The sequence below is a fragment of the Hemitrygon akajei genome, chromosome 11 (assembly GCF_048418815.1).
Source record: "Hemitrygon akajei chromosome 11, sHemAka1.3, whole genome shotgun sequence".
NCBI classification, from domain to species: Eukaryota; Metazoa; Chordata; class Chondrichthyes; order Myliobatiformes; family Dasyatidae; genus Hemitrygon; species Hemitrygon akajei.
In genome coordinates, this window is record NC_133134.1 from 51,813,313 (window position 1) to 51,836,831 (window position 23,519).

Genomic DNA, 23,519 nt, shown 5'->3' on the forward strand with positions numbered 1-23,519 from the left:
CTTCTCTGAACCACCTAAACCTTCCTTGCTGCTAAATTCCTTAAACCAAGCCAGACTATTCAATCTAGAAATCATAATTGAATTGAAGTTTAGGCCACAATCCCTGTAATGCTTAAACGTCATGGGCTTTAATTCTCCTGATGAAGTTTGCATCTTTGTCATTGTTTACTTCTAAACCGTAAGTACACCTTGAGTGACTGTATTTTATCCCCTGTAAGCTTGGGATGATTTTGCATCCTAATTCACCAAGTCCCTTTCACTCCCCTCCTATGTGTTTCCTCTTCCATGTTTGGTGCTGGTTAAACAGCACCTTATTGGTCTTAAATTTTTATCCTTGCTTTCAAGACTCCTATTTTTGTCACTATCTATCTGAAATTGCCTCCTGCTTTGCAACATCTTTGTAATATTTGTCCTCATACTATTCTAGCACTGGCCATTCAGTTTTATTTACTCCACCACTGGCAAATGTGTCTTCAGCTTCCAGAGCTGATCCTGGTCTTTAATTTCTGAACTTCTATCTGTTTTCCATCTCTTACAAAACATCCTTAAACGTACTTCCACTAGCCCAGTCCTCCCTTATGTGGGCCGGATTCATGTTTGTCAATGCTGCAAGAATATCGGAAGGTATTTTCTGTGTTTTAAGCATTGCATGTTGTTGACTCTGGAAAGCAGCAATGCTTCCTCCATTGACCAACTCGGATATGTTTCTGAGTTGCATAAAGAGAGGAGTGAGGACATGAAGACATGTAATATCTGACTTGAATATTCATTCACTGAGTGCTTTATGACAAGTGCATTCTGTGATAGAGAAGTAATGCCTTTCTAAAGTAATTTGTGTGATTTGGGCAATGTGACATAAAGCATAATTCTTCCCTTTTAAGCTGCTTGTAACATTGTAATCGCCTTCTGAATATGATTTTAAACTTTTGGATGTGGTACAGTGATGAATAGGTCCTTGGGGCCATGTTTCATCAGACAGGTGCTAACCTGTTCTAAATTGGAAAAATGTACTGAATCTGAGGTAATTAAGTTTGATATCTATGTTTCTTTCCAAAACCGTGGTTGTAACAGATCCAAGAAGCAAATGCCAAACTTGCTGAGCAGGATGGTCCTTGTGACGTGGAGGTGACTCCAGTACAGAGGCGGATCGAGCCACGTTCTGCAGATGACTCTCTTTCGGGTGTTGTCCGCTGCCTTTATTTTGCTGACACATTTTTGCGGGATGGTGAGTGACTTGTTGCTGTGGTGATGTGTTTGGTGTAAAGTGGGAACAGGTAAGAACCAAGTTCGTTCTCATCCTGAGGAAGGGTCACTGAAATATGGGTTAGTCTTTCCATAGATGCTGAGTTCTTTCAGTTTTTGTTTAGGTTTCCAGTGGTTTTCCATTACCATTCAAAAGTTAACTTATCCTGGGCTGTCTTCAGTGGGGATGTCATCATCCCAGTACTGAACTGACACTTTCCTAATCTTCACAGAAGCAAACCCTTTGCCCCTTAGTTTGTAGATGAGTGATAGAATCTGGGAGGAGATGATGGGCCAGTGTTGAGCAGTTCACCGACCTACCAACCTGCATGGGTTTGTGATGCAGAGGGAAACCAGAGTATGCTGAACAAAGCTTTACGATCACAAGGCGAATATGCAAACCGCACACAGCACTGAACCTGAGTCACTGTGCTCGCTGTGCACCGACCCTCCCAAATTGTCCTATCCCAGAGAACTGAAACTACTACCAACCTACAGCTCCCATTTCCAACTGGCTGAAAGTCATTGTTAGTGAAGAGCTAGACTGGGATCCTTGTTTTCTGCTTTTTTCCTGGGGATCTAGGCTTAGTAGTGAGGAGATCTTTGCCATCACCCCCCATGATATCAAGAAATGACTGAAAGCACTGGATACTGCGAAGGCTATGGTCCGAGACAAAAGCCCGGCAATAGTCCTGAAGACTTGTGCTCCAGAACACTAGCCAAACTATTCCAGTACAGCTACAACACCAGCATCTACCCGGCAATGTGGAAAATCGCCCAGGTGTGTTCTGTACACAAGAAACGGGACAAGTCCAACCTAACCAATTACCACCCTATCAGCCTACTCTCAATCATCAGCAAAGTAATGGAAGGGGTCATCAGCAGTGCTATCGTGCAGCACCTACTCAGCAATAACCTGCTTACGGATGCCCAGTTTGAGTTCCATTAAGGCCAGTCAGCTCCTGACCTCATCACCTCCTTGGTCCAAACATGAACCAAAGAGCTAAATACCAGAGGTGAGGTGAGAGTGATGGCCCTTGACATCAAGGCAGCATTTGAGTATGGCATCAAAGTGCCCTAGCTAAAATGGAATCGATGGGAATTGGGGAGAAAAATCCTCCGCTGGTTGGAATCATACCTGACACAAAGGAAGATGGTTGTGGTGGTTGGACGTTAATCATCTCATCCTCAGGACATCACTGCAGGAATTGACCAGGCTAGTGGCTTCAGACCAACCATCTTCAGCTGCTTCATCAATGATCGACCTTGTGTCATAAGGTCAGAGTTGGGGATGTTCACAGGTGACTGGTCAATGTTCTACATCATTCGTGACTCCTCTGATAGTGAAGCAGTTCATACCCAAATGCAGCAGGACCTGGACTATATCCAGACTTGGGCTGACAAGTGACAAGTAACATTCGAAACACGCAAGTGCCGGGCAATGACCATCTCCAACAAGAGAAGCTCTAACCATCGTCCCTTGACATTCAGTGGCATCGCCATCACTGAATCCCCTACTGTCAGCATCCAGGGGATAACCATTGACAGGAAACTGAACTGGTTTAGCCATATAAGCACTGTGGCTACCAGAGCAGGTCAAAGGCTAGGAATCCTGTGGTGTGTAACTCACTCCTGACACCCCAAAGCCTGTCCACCATCTACAAGGCTCAGGTCAGGAGTGTAATAGAATACTCGCCACTCACCTGAATGAGTGCAGCTCCATCAACACTCAAGAAGCTTGACACTATCCACTACAAGGCAGCCCACTTGATTGGTACCCCTTCCACAAGAATCCAGTCCCTCCCCCATTGACAAACAGTTGCAGCAGTGTGTACTATCTACAACATGCACTGCAACAGCACACCAAAGTTCCTAAGGCAGCACCTTAGGAACCAGACCCACAACCACGACCATCTAGAAGGAGGAGAACAGCAGATACCTGGGCACACCACCACTTGGAAATCCCCCTCAGTCACTCACCATCCTGAGTTAGAAGCGTATCGCCATTTCTTCATTGTCGCTTGGTCAAAATCATGCAATTCCCTCGCTGACAACACTGGGTGTACCAACACCTCAGACTGCAGCTCATCAGCACCTTCTCAAGAGCACTAGGGATGAACAATAAATGCTGGCTTAGCTGGCAATGCCTACATCCCGTAATGAAATTTTTAAAAATCATTGGGAAAATAAGGGTGGCTGGAAATCCATTTTTTGAGTTTTGATGCTTTTTTAAAATACCAAATGGTTATTACTGAAAGGTCACATTGAATAATTTCGAGCCAAATGTAGTTAGCTCTGTTTTTTGTTGTTTGGCATTGATTATGTGTGGTTGCATGTAATCTTTGACGAGAGCCAGATATTCTGATGTTGGTGATGCTCTGCTCACGTATGTGATGAGTGCCACTTTATTCCACAGTAGCTTTACTGCCTAGACATTGCGGAGACTGCTCTTATGTCAGTGTAACTCTTCACTTTGCAGCCACACACCATGGCCCTACACTGTGGGCAGGAACAAATGCTGGGTCTGTTTACGCATATGCACTGGAGGTTCCATCCAGGGAGAAATGGACAGAGAGGTCCACGGAGGCTGTACTGGGTAAGATTCACACTGCACTGTTCATGCTCTGTTGGTCATTCAGTTTGGGTCCTGTTGCTGTGGTACTACCACCTCACTGACATTTACTACTGAAACGTCTTCCATTTCATAACTTGTCTTTTTCTAAGAAATAAATGGTTTCCCCATGTCACTATTTATTCTTTTTCCAACCTTGTCTCGGTCGCCGAAGGCAGGTTTTCCTGTCGCTCTTTTATTTCCTTTTCTGAAAATAAACCAATAGAAATTATTCATGGTTTTTATTGAAGTGTTTAAATTTCTTTCCTTTAATGAAGAGAATGCTGCCGTTCTCATAACTCTCAACTCCCTATAGGGAGTGCATGCTACTTACAGAACACTGGCTGTAAGTCAATGAAGTACTCACACTGACAAAGCTAAAACACACCCAGTTTGAAGTCCCACAGCCCCAAATGGAACATATTTCAAACCCCAAAACTAATAGCATTCCCATCTCTCGGCAGTCTCTTGGCTGACTGCAAACATCACTAATGCAACCCGTTAACTGACCTAAATGAAGTTCAGACCTTTAACTTTTCAAGGAAAGCCTGGTCATCCTCAATTACCCGAGGAAAGGCCAAGAGACATCTGGTCACGTGCCTCACAAGTGGCCCAAAAGGAATATCCCAAATTATGACATTGGCCACCCAAGTTAAGCTATTATTCAAGTACACAACTCCTGCTCTAGTATCTATTTCTGGTATTTTCACAGCCGTTCATTCTGTCTCACTTGAAGTGGTTGAATATTGTTAATTTTGATATTAAGTTCTAAAACTTGCTAGTCGTACTAATACATCCATATAACCGAAGTTCCTCATCTGGTTCTATTCTATTAACTCTTCTCTACATCTATTCCATGGCTTGACATTTATTGAAATGTGTAACATCCAGAACTGGCTGTGATAATCCAGTTGTCCCTTGTCAGAGGGTTAAAGGTTTAATGTAAACTCTTTGCCTGTGCACTGTTTTATTTTATTGAGATACAGCATGCGACAGGCCCTTCCAGCTCTTCATTCTTTACTGCCCAGTAACCCTTAATTTAACCCTAGCCTAACCGTTCAGCAATTCATAATGACCAATTAACCTACCAACTGTACATCTTTGAACTGTGGGAGGAAACCAGAGCCACAGAGGAAATCCGCAGAGTCACGGGGAGAACGTACAAACTCCTTACAGACGGCAATGGGAATTGAACCCAGCTCACTGGTACTGTAAAGCAATGTGCTAACCACTATGCTACCATGCCACCCTCTGTGGCTGTGTGTGTCCTTTATCAGGAACTTTCTCATCTTGTCCTGGCACCATCAAAGTCTTGTAAACGTGCACCCACAGTTCTCTTTTCCTGTACTCAAACTTTCCTACCAAATTATAACATTTGTATTTCTCAACATTGGGTTTCATTGTGTAGTTTGGTATCCATGCTACCTACCCAACCTTAACTATGAGTAACTTTGCTGAAGTTTGTGGTACTTTATCTAAAGCCTTTTGTATGTCCACATTAATTACACTACCTTAATTTTCAGATAATTTCCAGTAAATTTCCATTGTATCTTCTTGACATCTGAATAACAATACCTTTACATTTTCAAAAAGCTCGATCAAGCTAATCGAATAATTTGTCTTTCACGTGTGTGGTGATAATTTTCATTTCTTCCCTAGTACATTTTAAGTCTCATTGGTTAATTACAGTTTGAGGACTTGGTTAGTAAATTGTGATTAATTCTCTTTCTTCCACCCCCCCCCCCCCCCCAAAGTAATGGTGATATCCTGTGAGAATTGTCAAATGTTGTGGGGCGTGAGCTGTAAGTGGGGTTTTGTCTGATCCAAGCATTACGATAGAAAGGCAATGCAGTGAGCAGAGACATGACAAGTTCTCCCCTTGCCAATTGCAATTTTGATGGCCACAGAGGCTGATTTGGGATCAAGGAGCTGAAAGATGCTGACAAGGATAGGTAGCATGTGGTTGTATTCATTTCTTGGGTAATATTTAGAGTAGGTGAGGGAATGGGGAGGAATAATAGTGATTTAAAAACTATAATTTGTGCAAAGGAACCTGTAAATCATATGAGCAAAGGGGCCAGTCCTCCATCTGAGCAACACACCTAGGGAATTTTCATTTCTTCAGCCATTTCAAATTCAAACATTTATTTTCTTTGAGTAATGCCATGAACGCATGGGAAGTTGATTTGCACCCTGCCCACTTGTTGTTTTACGTGCATTTCTTTTTAAAAGAAATTTTGATAGGTTAGTTGTAAGGAAATTGTTCCCCTCAATGTGCAGCAAGTCCACTTGACACTAACAGTTTAACTCAAACTTGAGTGGTTATGTACAGAGCAGTGAGGATATGAAAATCGTTGTCATAGGGAGCAGATAATATCAAGTGTCGTAGAGAATGGCTAAGGCAACATAGAAAGGAGTGAGATTGGTGGAGGCTTGTGTGAGGACTAAATACCAGCTCTGTAGGTTCCATCTTGTACCATGCCTTCACCTGGATTATGTTGTTTCTTTGTGTCATTGAAATGTAATTTTTTTTTCATGTTCACTGTTAATTGTAGGTAAAGAAATTCAGCTGATGCACCGAGCCCCAGTGGTGTCAATCGCAGTCTTGGATGGGCGAGGAAACCCACTCCCTGAACCACTTGAAGTATCTCGCGATCTGGCCAAAGCCCCAGAGATGCAGGGCAGCCATTCTGTGCTGATCATCTCAGAGGAACAGTTCAAGGTAACTAGTTGGAGTACCTGAGAGACTGAATGCAGAATTCACTGTAGAGGGGTGGCATAGTAGTGGAGCAATTAGCATTACACTATTACAGAACTAGCAAATGAGGTTCAGTTCCCACCACTGTCTTTAAGGAGCTTGTATGGGCTAGTAGGGCCTGTTCCACCCTGTATCTCCAAATAAAGAAATCAATAAAAATGGGTGGCCCCACAGGGAAGTGATAGTCACCAGGATTAACCTCCTCCAGATCTGAAGAAGTATTGATGCAGGGTTGTGAATTGTAGTTTTAAAATTTTGGAAATGAAAATGAATGATTTTCCAATTGATTAGCTAGTAGAATATTTGTGTTTTGGAACAAGAAACTGAGAGATCAGTATATATCAGGGAGGTAAATTGTGTTCCAGTGGGAACTACTGGGCTTGGGTTTATATCATGGAAAAAATCTTGTAGCTATTACACAATATTTCCAGTGTTTTCCCTCATTCTTGGTTATTCAAATGCTTTCCTAACACCTTTTATCTTCTATCCTTGAGAGACGTTGTATAATCTAAAATGCATTTGTTCTGTTCAAATTCCCACCTAATCCTGTTTACCTATCTGATCTACAGAGTCTCCTCATTTGGCAAAGCCTTAACTTATGAAAATTTCGGTCCATTCTGTTCAAATATCTCCATGTTCCTTACCCACCACACCCTCCAGATTTGCTTCACCTCACTGGTGCACTTGTGTTCATGGGTTCTGTTGCTGTTGGCTTTAACCTGTGAAGTTTATTTGCACTCATCCACCTTTTTGGAGATGCATAATGTCACCACTTGTGAGTGAAAACTAGTACTGAGTGCATCCAGCTTTCAATCTGAGACTGGGTCAGTAGGAACTAGGATTAATTTCTAGTCCTTGACTTGACCATGTGATAGCTGTTTATCTTAGTTTGGTTACACTCCAATATCAGAAGGCAAGAAATTAGCAATTTTACTAAATATCCAGTTCTGAACCATCCTGAGTTTTTACTTTTATTTGTTGATCTTGGGCAGGGCATGCTTGTGTAAAACAGCTAGAGTTCCTTTTCTACTCTCATCTGGCCAGAAGTACTTCTGTGTGGGATTGACTAAAAATGGATTCTTGATTTTTGTTATTAACTAGCCACGCGAAATTTTGTTGCATCTGGCACACAAATAAGCTTACTTGTGAAAGGTAATATTTCAGAGCAGTGCTCCACCTTCACTCTTAGTCATTGAGTGGGAGTTGTATGATCCTTTGCACCATAATCTCACTAAATTATTGATTGTGTGTAGGTGTTTACACTGCCCAGGGTGAGTGCAAAGACGAAGTTCAAGCTGACTGCCCATGAAGGCTCCAGAGTAAGGAAGTTGGGCTTGATGAATTTCCCCAGTGTTGTGTCGGATGAATATTCGGAGAACTGCCTGGTGTGTTTAACAAACCTGGGAGACATTCACATCTTCACAATCCCAGGACTCCGGCCTCAGATCCGCTACGACTGCATAAGGAAAGAAGACATCAGTGGCATAGCTTCATGTGTCTTCACCAGGACAGGCCAGGGTAAATTGGGCGCAAAGTGATATTTATATGTTCAAAGCAATTTGTGGTACAGTACTCGCTGGTGTTCTCCTGGGCTGTTTTCTCACTTTTTTTAAATCTTCCCTCTGCTGGTCAGTGTGCTTGGCCACTCTGGTGCTGATGTTCAGGAGAGTCAATGTTGAGATGTTCCGTCAAGTGTACCCAGTCACTGTGACTCTGCTATTCAAATGTAGAGCATTGACATGCATTTAATACAAAATTGGCCCCCATCCCCCTTTTAATAGAGATTGTATACCCTATAATCTTAAAGCACATTCTGTTTTGCCTAGCTCTTTTGAAGGAGCCTACTCATTAGGCCCACCCCCCTCTGTTATCTTTAATTCTATTGTATTTTAATTTCAAGATGCTGCAGTTGGTTTGAAACTAATTTGTTTGCAATATGTTTTATCAGTTCAGGATGATATAATGTGCAATTGATTGGTCTGTTTGAGAACTGTATTCTCATTTAACATGTTAAATGCAAGTTTGTTGTGAAGAGGTATGGAGGCTGGGTGACCCTTCTTGAAACATTTATCCCATCTTGGAGCAAAATAATGCAATGTTTCTGTCAGGAACTTTGGGTTACAAGCCTTTGAGTTGGAACTTCAGGACTATTAATATTCCAGGACATTACTACGATGTGATATAAATTGTTTTCTTTCTTCTTTTAGGCTTTTATTTGATATCTCCATCTGAATTTGAGCGATTCTCTCTGTCTACCAGAAACATAACTGAACCGCGTTGTGTGGTGGCGTGGGAAAGTTCAAGAGAACCCCTGAGCCCTGTCTCTAGCTTATGGCAAGTTTTTAAAAATCACAATATGGCAATTTTACAGTAAAGTGTGTGGAAATATTTTTGAGGTGGAGTCAGATAGAGGGGAGAACTTGGCATGTAGCCATTTCCCTCGATACCAAGTATGCCACTTTGATACTGTTTGGGGGGTGGGAGTGGGGGATGAGGGTTGACTACTGGGGAAACTGCAGTGATCTCATCTCTGGCACGTGGCCTGGCTCTGTGGCTCAGAAGGAAAGGGGAGAAGAGGAGAGTGGTGGTGATAGAGGATTCAATAGTTAAGGAAACAGATAGGAAATTGTGTGAATATGAAAGAGGCTCCTGGATGATATGTTGCCTCCCAGGTGACAGGGTTGGGGGACATCTGAAATAGAGACCACAGCATTAAGGGGGAGGGTGAGCAGCCAGATGTGGTACATATTGGTACCAACATCATTGCTACAAAAAGGGGTGAGATCCTGAAGAGCGAATACAGGGAGCTGGGAAGGAAACATAAAAAGCAGGTCCTCAAGAACTTTATAGGCATCAGTTAGTCTCATGAGACCATGGATTTGTACCTTGGAAGGTTTTCAGGGCGCACGGTTGTATGGGAGACAGGCAGTTGCCCAAGCTACAAGCCTTCCCCTCTCCACGCCACCGATGTTGTCCAAGGGAAGGGCACTAGGGCCCAAGCAGCTTGGCACCGGTGTCATCGCAGAGCAATGTGTTGTTAAGTGCCTTGCTCAAGGACACAACATGCTACCTCAGCTGAGGCTCGAACCAGTGACCTTCAGATCACTAGACCGATACCTTATCCACTAGGATAAGTGGATAAGCCAACACAACAAGAACAATGATCTGTGAAATGCTGCCTATTGGCACCCACCCCTGAGGGCAGGAATGGGCTGATGTGGCAGATGACTGTGTGGCTGAAGGTGTATTGGTGTAGAGGGTGGGGTTTCAGATTTGTGGGTCCTTGGATCTCTTCTGGGGAAGTTATGACCTATACAATAGAGATGGGTTACACCTGAACTCAAAGAACCAATGTCCTTGCGGGCAGGTTTGCTGGAGCTGGTGGGGAGATGGCAGCAACCGTGATAGATCAGATGATAGAGCGGTTAGTGTAAAGGTAGATGCAATGTGTAGGAAGTGAGGAAACTTGGACAGTGGATAGGGCATACGTGCAGTCAGTTGGATGGGTTGAGATGAGAAGCATCAGGAACAGGTGATGAACTCAAGTACATGGAACTACAATGTGAGCATTACAGAGACTTGGCTATACACGGGCAGGAATGTTCTGGGGTTTGGATGTTTCAGAATGGACAAGGAAGGAGGTAAGAGGTGGGGTGGCATTGCTAATCAGTTTAAGAAAGAGGACGTTGTGGAGCTAATGTCTACTGAATCTGTGTGGGTAGAAGGAGGCAATCACTCTGAGTCAAACATGAGGAAATCTGCAGATGCTGGAAATTCAAGCAACACACAAAATGCTGGTGGAACACAGCAGGCCAGGCAGCATCTATAGGGAGAAGCGCTGTCGACGTTTTGGGCCGAGACCCTTCGTCAGGACTAACTGAAAGGAAAGATAGTAAGAGATTTGAAAGTAGGAGGGGGAGGGGAAAATGCGAAACGATAGAAGACCGGAGGGGGTGGGATGAAGCTGAGAGCCAGACAGGTGATTGGCAAAAGGGATACAGAGCTAGAGAAGGGAAAAGATCATGGGATGGGAGGCCTACGGAGAAAGAAAGGGGGAGGGGAGTACCAGAGGGAGATGGAGAACAGGCAGACTGATGGGCAGAGAGAGGGAAAAAAACTAAATATGTCAGGGATGGGGTAAGAAGCGGAGGAGGGGCATTAACGGAAGTTAGAAGTCAATGTTCATGCCATCAGGTTAGAGGCTACCCAGCCGGTATATAAGGTGTTGTTCCTCCAACCTGAGTGTGGCTTCATCTTGACAGTAGAGGAGGCCATGGATAGAAATATCAGAATGGGAATGGGACGTGGAATTAAAATGTGTGGCCACTGGGAGATCCTGCTTTCTCTGGCGGACAGAGCGTAGGTGTTCAGCGAAACGGTCTCCCAGTCTGCGTCGGGTCTCACGAATATATAAAAGGCCACACCGGGAGCACCAGACGCAGTATACCACACCAGCCGACTCACAGGTGAAGTGTCGCCTCACCTGGAAGGACTGTCTGGGGCCCTGAATGGTGGTGAGGGAGGAAGTGTAAGGGCAGGTGTAGCACTTGTTCCGCTTACAAGGATAAGTGCCAGGAGGGAGATCGGTGGGAAGGGATGTGGGGGATGAATGGACAAGGGAGTCGCGTAGGGAGCGATCCCTGTGGAAAGCAGAAAGTGGGGGGAGGGAAAGATGTGCTTGGTAGTGGGATCCCGTTAGAGGTGGCGGAAGTTATGGAGAATTATACGTTGGACCTGGAGGCTGGTGGGGTGGTAGGTGAGGACAAGGGGAACCCTATCCTGGGTGGGGTGAGGGCAGATGTGCGGAAAATGGGAGAGATGCGTTTGAGAGTAGAGTTGATGGTGGAAGAAGGGAAGCCCCTTTGTTTAAAAAAAGGAAGACATTGCCTTTGTCCTGGAATGAAAAGCCTCATCCTGAGAGCAGATGCGGTGGAGACGGAGGAATTGTGAGAAGGGGATAGCATTTTTGCAAGAGACAGGGTGGGAAGAGGAATAGTCCAGGTAGCTGTGAGAGTCTGGAGGCTTATAGTAGATATCAGTAGATAAGCCGTCTCCAGAGATGGAGACAGAAAGATCAAGAAAGGGGAGGGAGGTGTCGGAAATGGACCAGGTAAATTTGAGGGCAGGGTGAAAGCTGGAGGCAAAGTTAATTAAGTCAACAAGCTCAGCATGCGTGCTATCCCCTTCTCACAATTCCTTCGTCTTCACCGCATCTGCTCTCAGGATGAGGCTTTTCATTCCAGGACAAAAGAGATGTCTTCCTTTTTAAAAAGGAACAGGGAACATTTGCATGGCATCTGCATATGTATGTTCCATTGAGGCAGGGAAAGGGTGGTAGGGTTAAAGAACTATAGTGTACAAAGTATGTAGAAAATCTAGTTAAGAAGAAAAGCTTATGAAAGGTTCAAGAAACTAGGTACTGTTAAAGCTCTAGAAAATTACAAGGTCCTAGAAATAGAATTAGGAGAGCCAGAAGGGGCCATGAGAAGCACTTGGTGAGCAGGATTAAGGAAAACCCCCAAGGCATTCTACAAGTATGTGAAGAGCAAGAGGATGAGCCGTGTGAGAATAGGACTAATCAAGTGTGATAGTGGAATTATGTGCATGGAGTGGGAGGTAGCAGAGGTACTTAATGATACTTTGCTTCAGTATTCACCAGGGGAAAAGACCTTGGTAATTGTGGGGATGACTTACAGCAGACTGAAACACTTGAATATATAGATATTAAGAAAGAGGATGTGCTGGAGCTTTTGAAAAGCATTAAGTTAGATAAGTCACCAGAACTGGATGAGATGTACCCCAGGCTGCTGTGGGAAGAGAGGGAGGAGATTGATGAGCCTCTTGCGATAATCTTTGCATCATCAGTAGGGACAAGAGAAGTACAGGAAGATTGGAAGGTTGCAAATGTTGTTCTTTTGTTCAAGAAAGGGAGTAGAGGAAACCCAGGAAATTGTAGACCAGTAAGTCTGACTTCAGTGGTGGGCAAGTTGTTAAAGAACTTGAGAGGCAGGATTTATGAGCATTTGGAGAGACATAATCTGATTAGGGATAGCCAGCACAGCTTCGTTAAGGGGAAGTCATGCCTTACGAAAATGATTGAAGGTAGAGAAGTGGATGTATATGGATTTCAGCAAGCATTTGATAAGGTCCCATGTGCAAGGCTCCTTCAGAAAGTGAGGAGGCATGGGATCCAAGGAGACCTTGCTTTGTGGATCCAGAATTGGCTTGCCCACTGATGGCAAAGGGTGGTTGTTGTAGATGGTTCATATTCTGCATGGAGATCGGTGACCAGTGGTGTTTTGCAGGGATCTGTTCTGGGACCCTCTTTATGATTTTTATAAATGACCTGGTTGAAGAAGTAGAAGGGTGGGTTAGTAAGTTTGCTGATGACAAAGGTTGGGGGTATTGTGGATAGTCTGAAGGGTTGTCAGAGTTTACAACAGGACATCAGTAGCCCAGTTCTGCATCCTGAGAAGTGGCAGATGGACTTCATCCCAGATAAGTGTGAAGAAGTTCATTTTGGTAGATCAAATTTGAAGACCGAATATGATATAAGTAGACTGTTGGCGGTGTGGAGGATCTGAGAGATCTTGGGGTCCATATCCATAGGACACTCAATGTTGTTGCGCAGGTTGATAGTGTTGTTAAGAAAGTGTATGGTGTGTTGGCCTTTATCAACTGTGGGATTGAGTTCAAGAGCCATGAGGTAATGTTACAGCTATATAAGACCCTGGTCAGACCCCACTTGGAGTACTGTGTTCAGTTCTGGTCACCTCACTCCAGGAAGGATGTGGATACTATAGAGAGAGTGGAGAGGAGATTTACAAGGATGTTGCCTGGATTGGAGGGAGTACCTTATGAGAATAGGTTGAGTATACTTGGCCTTTTCTCCTTGGAGCAACAGAGGATGAGAGGTGACCTGATAGAGGTGTATAAGATGATGAGAGGCATTGATCGTGTGGATAGCCAGAGGCTTTTCCCTAGGGCTGAAATGGCTAACATGAGAGGGTGTAGTTTTAACGTGCTTGGAAGTGGGTGCTGAGGGGGTGTCAGGTAAGTTTTTCCACATGGGGGTGAATGTGTGGAATGCCCTGCCGTCGGTGGTGGTAGAGGCAGATACAATAGGGTCTTTTAAGAGCCTCTTAGATAGGTATATGGAGCTTGGAAAAATGGAGGGCTATGCGCTAGTGAACTCTAGGCAGTTTCTAGAGTAGAGAATAGAAAAAGCTTCTAGAGTAGATTACATGGTTAACACAACATTGTGAGCCAAAGGGCCTGTACTGTGCTATTTTGCAATCTGCAATTTTTATGTTGTATTTCCTAGGGATCTGGGGCCCCTGCTGTACTTGGATGAGGAGTGTTATTAATTTCCATTTGATGTGAAGGTTGGTGGTGTTGTGGATAGTGCAGAAGGTTGCCGTAGGATACAACAGGACAGAGATGAGTTGCAGAGCTGGGCTGAGAAGTGGCAGATGGAGTTCAATCTGGGAAAAGTGTGAAGTAATTCTCTTTGGAAGGTTGAGTTTCAAGGCAGAGTACAGGGTTAATAGCAGGATTGTTGGCAGCGTTTAAGAGAAGTTTTGACAAGTATATGTAAGTCTATGGTCCAGGGGTGGGTCAATGGGGCTAGGCAGAATAACAGTTCAGCATGGACTAGATTGTGGACCAAAGGGCCTGTTTCTATTTGGTACTCTTGACACTAAATCCAGGATCGTCATTTCAATACAGTGTCAGTGAGAACTGAAACTACAATATATTGCTTCTATCACACTATTAGAAGGCCAGTGCAATAGAAGCAATGTATTGTACTTTCAGTTCTCATTTCTGTATGATCATTGTTGCCTTAAAGTGCTGCATCTTCTCCTTTAGTGACTTGATTGGGGTAACTGAAATCCCAGAATGGCAGGTTCACAAAGACGGAGCAATAGAATTTGATTTTCAAGGTTCTTGAGACAAAGTGGCACTCTTGATGTAGTCTGGGCAAGTTGTAGCTTTGCATCTTGTTTGTTGCCAGTATGTTGCAGGGAATGAATATATACTGAGCCAGGTGATGTCAGTGGACAAGCTCCGTTTGTGCACAGCAGCATGTTTGCTGGATTATTGCAGATCTTTTTTTATCTTGGTCTTGGCTTCCATTGTAGTTTCCTGCAGTAATTGAGATTTTCCTTCCTAAATATTCAGCAATAACTTGCAGGGATCGCCCAAGGTGAATCATTCCAATGGAATGCACAGGGTTCAGAACAAGGAAGAAAACAACTCGCTGGGCGCTACTGACGGTATGTCTCGCCAGCCTCGTGTCTTTGGGTGATGCTCTCTCAAACGTCTTGTTAGAAGTTATTCACAAAGCTTGGGAATGAATGGAAGAACTTTGAAAGCAAAACTGAGGAAGAAACTAGAGTTAATTTTAAAAAGCAAAAATTGTTAGATGAAGTTGGAAGCATTCACCCAGAAGCCTTTTAGAATAGAAAACCAGCGAAGGGACACGAGTACAGGGCTCTTCCTCACCGTATGAACTGTGGCTTCACAGCTTAAATTCTCTTTAACCAGAAAGAAGCAGGGACCCGAAGCTAATCAGGACTTGGTGTCTGATTTACAAGAAATGCCTACAGAGACTTGAAGAGGATCTTCACTGTCAGAATGAAATGTAACTGAAGGGCAGGATCAGGAATTGAAAAATCCTAGATTTACAACATGGGAGACCATTCATCCCTTTGTGTTGGTAAACCCAGCCTGACACCTCATGACTTCAAGTACACATTAAATGTGGAGAGCCCCACAATTTCAACAAGGAGTGGATTTTAGGCCCCACCCACTCTCTGGGTACAAGTATTTTTTTCAGCATCCCTCTAATCCTTTGAGCACTTACTTTAAATCTTTAACACCTGCTGAGGAAAATGGATCTCTCAAGTGTACTGCCTAGGTTCTTTAATTATATGCACTTCAGTTAAGTCTTCTCTCCATCTGTTCTGGAAAAAACAGCCCAAGTCTTTCCACAGCTTTTGGGTCATGGCATCATGCTTGTAAATGTGCTTTGCACTCTCCCCAGTGCGTACTCATCTCTCCCACTGTGTCAAGAACTATGTAATACTAACCAACATTGTTTGCAGTGCTGTCTCTCAAATTCTTTGTTTCAACATGGCCTTTCCAACCACTGTATTGGTGCACATTCCAAGGCCCATCTGTCCTTTCACACGTGTTTTTTATCCTTTATTCATAACGCTGCGTCATATTTCTGCAAATGCAACGTCTGTCTGAATTGTATTCAGTTTGCCACTTCTGCCCAACTGAAAAATCCGCCAATACCTTCCAGTGCCGTCGAGTTTTCCTCCTGACTTAAACCACAAGGTCCATTTGTGCATTTATGTGCAAATGTCCTCGTTCATCCTAAGGAACTGAATATTGAATCAATAACCTTCCAGCTGCAAAAAAAATTGCAATTAGTTTTGTTTCCTGCCACCGTCCATTTTGGGACTAATTTATCACTCGCCTTAATTCCATGGGAGTTGCTTGAATGTGGCTGATCTAATAGACTGCAGCTTCATATTTTTGCATTGCTTGGAAGTAGGAATTCCTTGGGCACTTAGAATATGCAATAGTTAATGCAGTGAGGAGGAAAGGACAGTAAAAATTAATTTTTAGTGTGGAGTAGGCCCTTCTGACCTTTTTGAGCTGCACTGCCCAGCAACCTCTGACAACTCTGATTTAACTTCTCTGAAAGGAGCAGAAGTAGGCCATTCAGCCCATCGAGTTTCTTCCACCATTCAGTCATGGGCTGATCCAATTCTCCCTGCCTTCTCCCCATACCCTTTGATGCCCTGGCTAATCAAGAACCTATCTGTCTCTGCCTTAAATACACCCAGTGACTCGGTCTCCACAGCCTCTTGTGGGAACAAATTCCACAGATTTACCACCCTCTGACTCTGCACCTCCGTTCTAAATGGACATCCTTCAATCCTGAAGTGGTGCCCTCTTGTCCTAGACTCCCCTACCATGGGAAATAACTGTTAAGGCTTTTTAACATTTGGAATGTTAGTGAGATTCTCCCCTCAAATTTAGCCACAAATCCATTAAACCTATAGTCCAAATCATTGACATATATTGTAAAAAGCAGCAGTCCCATAACTTCTCTGTAATTCCATGGGCTCTTACCTTGCTGAGCAGCCTCATGTGCGGCACCTTGTCAGAGGCCTTCTGAAAATCCAAGTACACCACATCTACTATATCTCCTTTTTCTACCCTGCTTGTAATTTCCTCAAACATTGGAGTAGGTTAGTCAGACAGGATTTTCCTTTCAGGTGTCTCCAGGTACTCTGTAATCTCATCCGTAACAATCGATTCCAACAACTTCCCAACCATTGATGTCAGGCTAACAGGTCTATAGTTCTTCTGCTACCTCCCACCCTTCTCAAATAGTGAAGTAACATTTGCAATTTTCCAGTCATCCATTACAATACCAGAATCTATCGATTCTTGAAAGATCATTGTTAATGCCTCCGCAATCTCTCCAGCTACTTCCTCCAGAACCCAAGGGTGCATTCCATCAGGTCCAGGAGATATATCCACCCTCAGACCATTAAGCTTCCTGAGCACCTTCTCGGTCGTAATTTTCCCTGACACTTGTGAATGTCCGGTATACTGTAGATGTCTTCCACTGTGAAGACTGATGCAAAATACACATTCAGTTCCTCTGCCATCTCTGCGTTCTCTCATTACAATATTTCTATTGGCTATTTTTCTAACCCTAACCTAAACATGGGACAACTTGTAATGACCAGTTAACCTACCCAGTTTGTGATGGGGGGGGGACCCATGGGAAGGTCGTGCAGGCTCCTTGCAGGTGATGCCAGAGTTGAACTCCGAACTCGGACACCCCATGGTGAATAGTGTTGTGCTGACCGCTATACTACTGCGGCATACGCCACCAGTGGTTTATATCGAGTTGCACAGGGAGAAGAAATTACAAGTTAAGATTAGGCTTTGTACTAATTCTAGGTGTAGGAAAAGGCCAAGCCTATTTGATCACATTTTTGAGTCAGTTGGAAAGCATGTTCCTACAGTGGCTTTTTTCATTTTTTTTGTAAGCCCCAAGTTATTGTGATGGATTAAGTTGTTAATTTTGAAGAGCAAGAAATGAAGTATAAACTGTCTATTTTTGAACAATTGGGCATCATTAATTCCAGTATAAAGTTGTCTGCTTATCTTGTGAACAGGGGAGATGGAGAACTTCCCACTGGCATTGTCTCAGACACCACTTGACTCCCCCATCAGTAGCACTGACATCACCCTGGATGCGAGCGGTGACATGACGGTGGAGGATGTGAAGGACTATTTGCCGTGAGTATATTTTGCCATGCCACGTGGGAGGGGTGGTGAATAGGGTTCAGGTCTACATTTCACCACTTCTATTGCTTGAAAGTGGGAATTCACAGATTGGGCTATTTGAATAATTTTGTTTTCATTGCTTCTGTAATGACTCAGCTGCAATCACTGTTCTGTGGAGATCTGTCTGTTTTGCGTACCCCTAAAGGGGGAAGAAGATAAAGCTGCAGTTTGCTTCAAAACTGCTTTATCAGTTTGTAATCCTACATTTTAAAGATCTTCCATAGAAGGCCTTTGTGATCTCATTGTGTAACATTATCAATGTGTTTGAAAGATCGCAGTGTTCTCCATTGCACTGTGAAATGGTCTGGTGATTGTGGTGTAGTCAAAACAATACTCCTTCAACAGAGCCAGAAGATCAACAATTATTATCCGATCTGTGGTTTTGGTTTGGTCTTGCATCATGCTAGCAAATGGAAGGCCAGATATTAATTTTTGTAAATTATTTGATTGCATCGTTCCTGTGGTTTTCCATTTCATTCCGTGGAGCAGATTTCACAGGTCTGAGAATGACACCCTTTCATGTGTTGACTTGTGGATATACAAGAGATGTATTGCAAGGGCAAAACTGATAATGAATCTTTCACGTTGTTGCAGTTCTCTTTTGACATAGTATCATTTCTTCTATTTCACTTGCTCACTTCATATACCCAAATTGCAGATACCACCTACTGTTCTCCTGCCTTTGCCCATGAGGTGCCCAAAGAGACAGAGATAGTGAATGGCCAATGCGTACTTTCTCACTTGCTCTTTATCTCTCTGTGATGGGTTATTGTCAATGATTCTTTCATCACAGTTATGCTGATGTAATGTTCATGCCTACATTACTTCAGTTTCATCTTCCCTTTTGTCCATCCTCTCCATGGCCAGTATGTAGATTATTGGACTGTATGTTAGAGGAATGCTACATTGAAGCACGTGGATTAGATGTGTTCCTCATAGCATTTTCTTTTGCTTTAGGCACACTTTCATTGTTGGCATAGCAACCAGGGCCTCATTGCCAGGCTAATTTGCTATTACGGTAAATCAGTGTCCTGTAACTTAAAACTGCTTTGTTCATCCTCTGTGACACAACAGCACAAGCTGTCCAAATGAGAGATCGGGGAGTGTTGATGTTGAAGGCCAGGATGAGGTTTAGAACAATAAGCAGCATTTATGACACATCAAATGGAAGCTTGAATCTGTTGACCGGGAAAGAGTTGATACCTGGCACTATCACTGAGCAGAGTATCATTAATGGCCTTTGTACCCACAATTTACTTTTGACCTCCCCTTTCTACCCCCCAGGAGCTGACTATAATATATGTTAGAATATGGGGAAACTGCAAACTTACTTTTCTATAATCAGATGGGAAAAGAGCCAAGAAATCTGTCCCCAAGTACTTGCACAGCAAAGCGTGTGTTTGCAGACATAGAGCCTAGGTTATGTAAGAGTCAGTTATTTTTTCTAACACTTCTGACAAATGAGTCCACTGGAGATTTAGAGCTGATAGCATAAACCAGGCCTATGAGAGACGGGAGGACTGTTTCCAATATCCAAGAATTACAAGAGATGACAATTGTTAAGTTCCCATGAGATGAATTAGCCTTAAAAGGAGGCAAGTGCAACTCATTTTTAAGCCAGCCGTTGTAACTTTGTTCTATTGCTGCTTGGTGTTTGCTGTTCAAGATGACTCCATTTCTGCTATCTTCACGGCCTTGCTCTTCCCCGCTGTAGCCCTTTCACTGCAATATTGAGCAGCATTCTATCTAGTCTACCTAATGAGAACAAAAGTGCCCATACAGAGGTCTATGCTTACCTCTCCGAATCTCTGCTCTGCTCTTCAGTGTGTTTAACAGTTAACTGCTTAAGTTTGTCTCCCTCGTTGCTGGATTTTCGTTCCGTGCTACAGATGAACCCTTGATCCCTCTGTCTGTGTAACTGGCCTTTCACTTTGTCTACCTGCACTGCACTTTCTCTGCAATGCTGCATTCTGCTTTGTTTCTCCCCCTTTTCTACTATCTTGTGTTTTAGTGTATGATCGGTTTGGATGGCTTGTAAGGATTTTCATTAATAAACCAGCTGCTAATGCTAACAGTTTGTGTAGTACCTTTAACCTACTGAATGTCTTGAAGTGCTTCACAGGAGCCAGTAACAAAGGAATGTAGGTGAATTCACTGGCTGAGTTGGTTCAAGCAGAACTGAGTGAAAAGAGGAAAAGTGACCGATTCTGGTTCAGTGTATCTATTGAATGTGTGAAAGACTTCTATGTTTGTAATCTGGAATCTCTTTGTTTTCAGGGACTGTTAGTGGAATGAGGAACTTCGGATACCTTGCAATGTGACTGGTTAGCTGTGCAGAAAAGGGAATATTATCTACATCAGTACCCAAACCTTGCATTGGGGTCATGGACATCGATTTCACGGAGGTTTAAACTGTCACAGCTTCTGTGCCAAAAGACATTTTCTTCTAAGACTATTTGAAACTACATGTGGAACCAGCGGCCTCCTACTTGCCTTCATTCTTACCCAACACTACACACAGATAACTTTATAAAGACTGAATTTCATATGGTCTGTGAGAGGCACCTCTGATATCATGGCTGAAATAAAAAATCCAAAATTTGACATGAAGGAACTTCAAATTTGGAAAGTAGATCATCAGTCTGACTCTCTTCCCCACAAATATGCCTGCCTAAGAATCAGCTTTAAATGACATTAATCACATTTTGTTTCCAGACTTTGAAAAGGAATTAAATTTCAAGGAAGTTTTTGACTCTCCTTTGCAGCTTTTCTGTTTTGTACAGAAGGTTTCAATGAATAAGAATCCTTCAGTAGATTTTCCTGAATAACGTTTACCTTCCTATAAAGGGTTGAACAATGATGACTGAAGCCTCTCTGAAGTAGCCCTGGGAGAACAGTGGAGCCCTCTTCCAGAAAGCTGATTTAGTTTTTCAGTTTGCAGCATAGTAATGGTTGAATTTTGAATGAAACAAGTGTCTGAACCAATTCGGTGCAATCTACACCTTGGAGCTTGGAGCAAGTTTAACTATGCTACATTTTAACCACTTTCTGAAATGATGTATAATTGTTCCTTGACATTCAATGTAATTCGCCAATGCACTTGCACGTTCAATGGGCTTGAGGGTGTGACTAACCTCACTGTAGCATACATGCATTCTACAATGCCAGGTTTAGATGGCATATGACCAGTTTTAAGCTGTTTTTAATAATTCAACTGTACAGTTTTCAATAGCTAGACTCAAGCAATTTTTATGTTCAGCTTTCATCTGAATGTGTCAGTAATAAGGGTTCCCCTCTCCACCCCTCCCTAACACCTGTGCACAAAGTGGAAAAATATCTTCCTGGGTTCTCCTATTTTTCTAGTGTTGATCATCAAAATGACAACGATATGACCTTTTCTACGATTGGGGAATAATGTTTTAATTGCTTGTTTCGCAGTTTCTTCTGATAGAAGAAGAAATCTGAAATTGTTCTCAAAGTTTGATGGTCTTAAATGTTTAATCATTTCCTGCTGTTGCTGAATCTCATTACCCTGGATATCATATCTAACTGTGCTTCCAACAGTGTTACATAGGTCATATCTCTTGAATAGAATGGTATTGCACTGGTGTGATTTTTGTCTTTAATTTTACTGACTGTCAAGCAGAATGGTACAATTTATTTGTAAATACGCCTCCTTTATTTTTTGAAGGATTTTTTTTTGCAATTTCTACAGGGCTGTTCACGGGATTGTTCCCTTGTGTGGAAAGCGGTTGGTACTTGCATCTTTCTGTCTGTATTTGTCATTATTAGACACTTTGATATTGACTCCGCAGGCACTGTGAAAATTCCAGTATTTTTTTTAAGAACTTTGTGCTGTTTACAATATCATTTTCTTGTAGAATGTGTGCTGTTGAACAAAAGCTCATTACATTATCTAATGGATTTTGCTTTTAACAGTAATAAAGCATCTAGTGTCTCATGAACTTAACTCACTGGTGCTAGCTTTTTTCCTAGAGCTCTGAAGGTGAACTCCCGTGGAGAGGGTAAAGGTAGTCCATCACACAACAGAACTCAGCATTTCACTCTCACTAGTCATTACTAATCCCATTTATAAGCTCCTGGTGTGTAGATCATTCAAGTGCTTGGCTCAATAATTGAGGAACAGTGGCATTCCCCCATCAGTTGCTTTATGTAGAACTCGAAGATTAAAAACCTACAAATGACTTGTAGTCAGAGACCGACAAGGGACAAATTGAAGATCCAGTCGTGGTAAAGGATCCTTGACTTGAAATATTACCTGTTTCTCTTTACGCAGATGCTGCCTGATCCAAGTATCACCGGCATTTTCCTTTTTTATTGTGGGTTTCAATCATCTGCAGTTGTTTGCTTTGATTTTTAAAGTGTAATACTTGTCTGTTGAACATACTTGAAGGGGTCTTTCTAACCACTGAGCAATGTTAATGCAATTCAGGTGAAGTCCCTTGTAATCAATAGTCAAGGAGTTTTTGTATGGAGCCTCAGAAAAGCAGCTGACAGATCAGCTGGTCCTCTGCAATTGTTCACTGGTTCTTCCCTACCCTCTGCCCAATCCCGAAGACACGAAAGAACATAAGAAATAGGAGCAGGAGTAGGCCATCTGGCCCGTTGAGCCTCCTCCGCCATTCAATAAGATCATGGCTGATCTGGTCATGGACTCATCTGCACCTACCTGCCTTTTCCCCATAACCCCCATGCAAAAATTTGTCCAACTTTGTCTTAAGTATACTTACTGAAGTAGCCTGCACTGTTTCATTGGACAAAGAATTCCACAGATTCACCAGTCTCTGAGAAAAGCAGTTCCTCCTTATCTCTGCCCTAAATCTACTTCCCCTGAATCTCAAGGCTACGTTCTCTAGTCTCACCTACCAATGGAAACAACTTTCCTGCCTCTGTCTCATCTATCCCTTTCATAATTTTATACCTGTAAGATCCCCTCTATTCTTCTGAATGTCAGAGAGTATAGTCCCGGGAGACTTGATCTCTCCTCATAGTCTAACCCCCCACATCATTGGAATCAACCTGGTGAGCCTCTGCACTGCCTTCAAAGCCAGTATATCCTCCAAGTAAGGAGACCAGAACTGCACACAATACTCCAGGTGTGGGCTCACCAGTACCCTGTACAGTTGCAGCATAACCTCCCCGCTCTTAAATTCGAGCAATAAAGGCCAACATTCCATTTGCTGCCTTGACAGCCTGCTGCACCTGCAAACCAACCATTTGTGATTCATGCACAAGCACTCCCAAGTCCCTCTGCACACCAGCATGTAATACTAGATGTGCATCTGAGGGTAGGGTGACACCATCCAATTTAAAGTAAACCACTAGTGCTGCACCTACCACCCTAAGTATTCTCCCTTCTACCTGCATACCATAGCTGAACTCCACATCTATGCAATGAATTAACTTGTCCACACGTTATTACCTGCCATAAGACATGGGAGCAGAATGAGGCCAATCAACCTGCCGAGTCTCCTCTGACATTCGATTATGACTGACTTATTATCC

At 43.1% G+C, this 23,519-nt stretch overlaps 1 protein-coding gene across 2 annotated transcripts in view; it reads left to right on the top strand.

Annotated features, from left to right (window-relative positions):
* The window catches only part of llgl1 (LLGL scribble cell polarity complex component 1), a 92,830-nt gene extending 70,867 nt beyond the window's left edge, over positions 1 to 21,963 (top strand). The window contains exons 16-23 of one of the 2 annotated variants that reach the window (XM_073060852.1): positions 1,072 to 1,225; positions 3,722 to 3,838; positions 6,409 to 6,575; positions 7,865 to 8,129; positions 8,819 to 8,945; positions 14,793 to 14,887; positions 17,822 to 17,945; positions 20,271 to 21,963. In XM_073060852.1, coding sequence (XP_072916953.1) covers positions 1,072 to 1,225; positions 3,722 to 3,838; positions 6,409 to 6,575; positions 7,865 to 8,129; positions 8,819 to 8,945; positions 14,793 to 14,887; positions 17,822 to 17,945; positions 20,271 to 20,280 — 1,059 coding nt within the window. In that variant the 3' untranslated portion in view covers positions 20,281 to 21,963. The remainder of the gene's footprint in view (positions 1 to 1,071; positions 1,226 to 3,721; positions 3,839 to 6,408; positions 6,576 to 7,864; positions 8,130 to 8,818; positions 8,946 to 14,792; positions 14,888 to 17,821; positions 17,946 to 20,270) is intronic. The other variant, XR_012100784.1, reaches the window with a different exon arrangement.
* Positions 21,964 to 23,519: the final 1,556 nt, after the last annotated feature.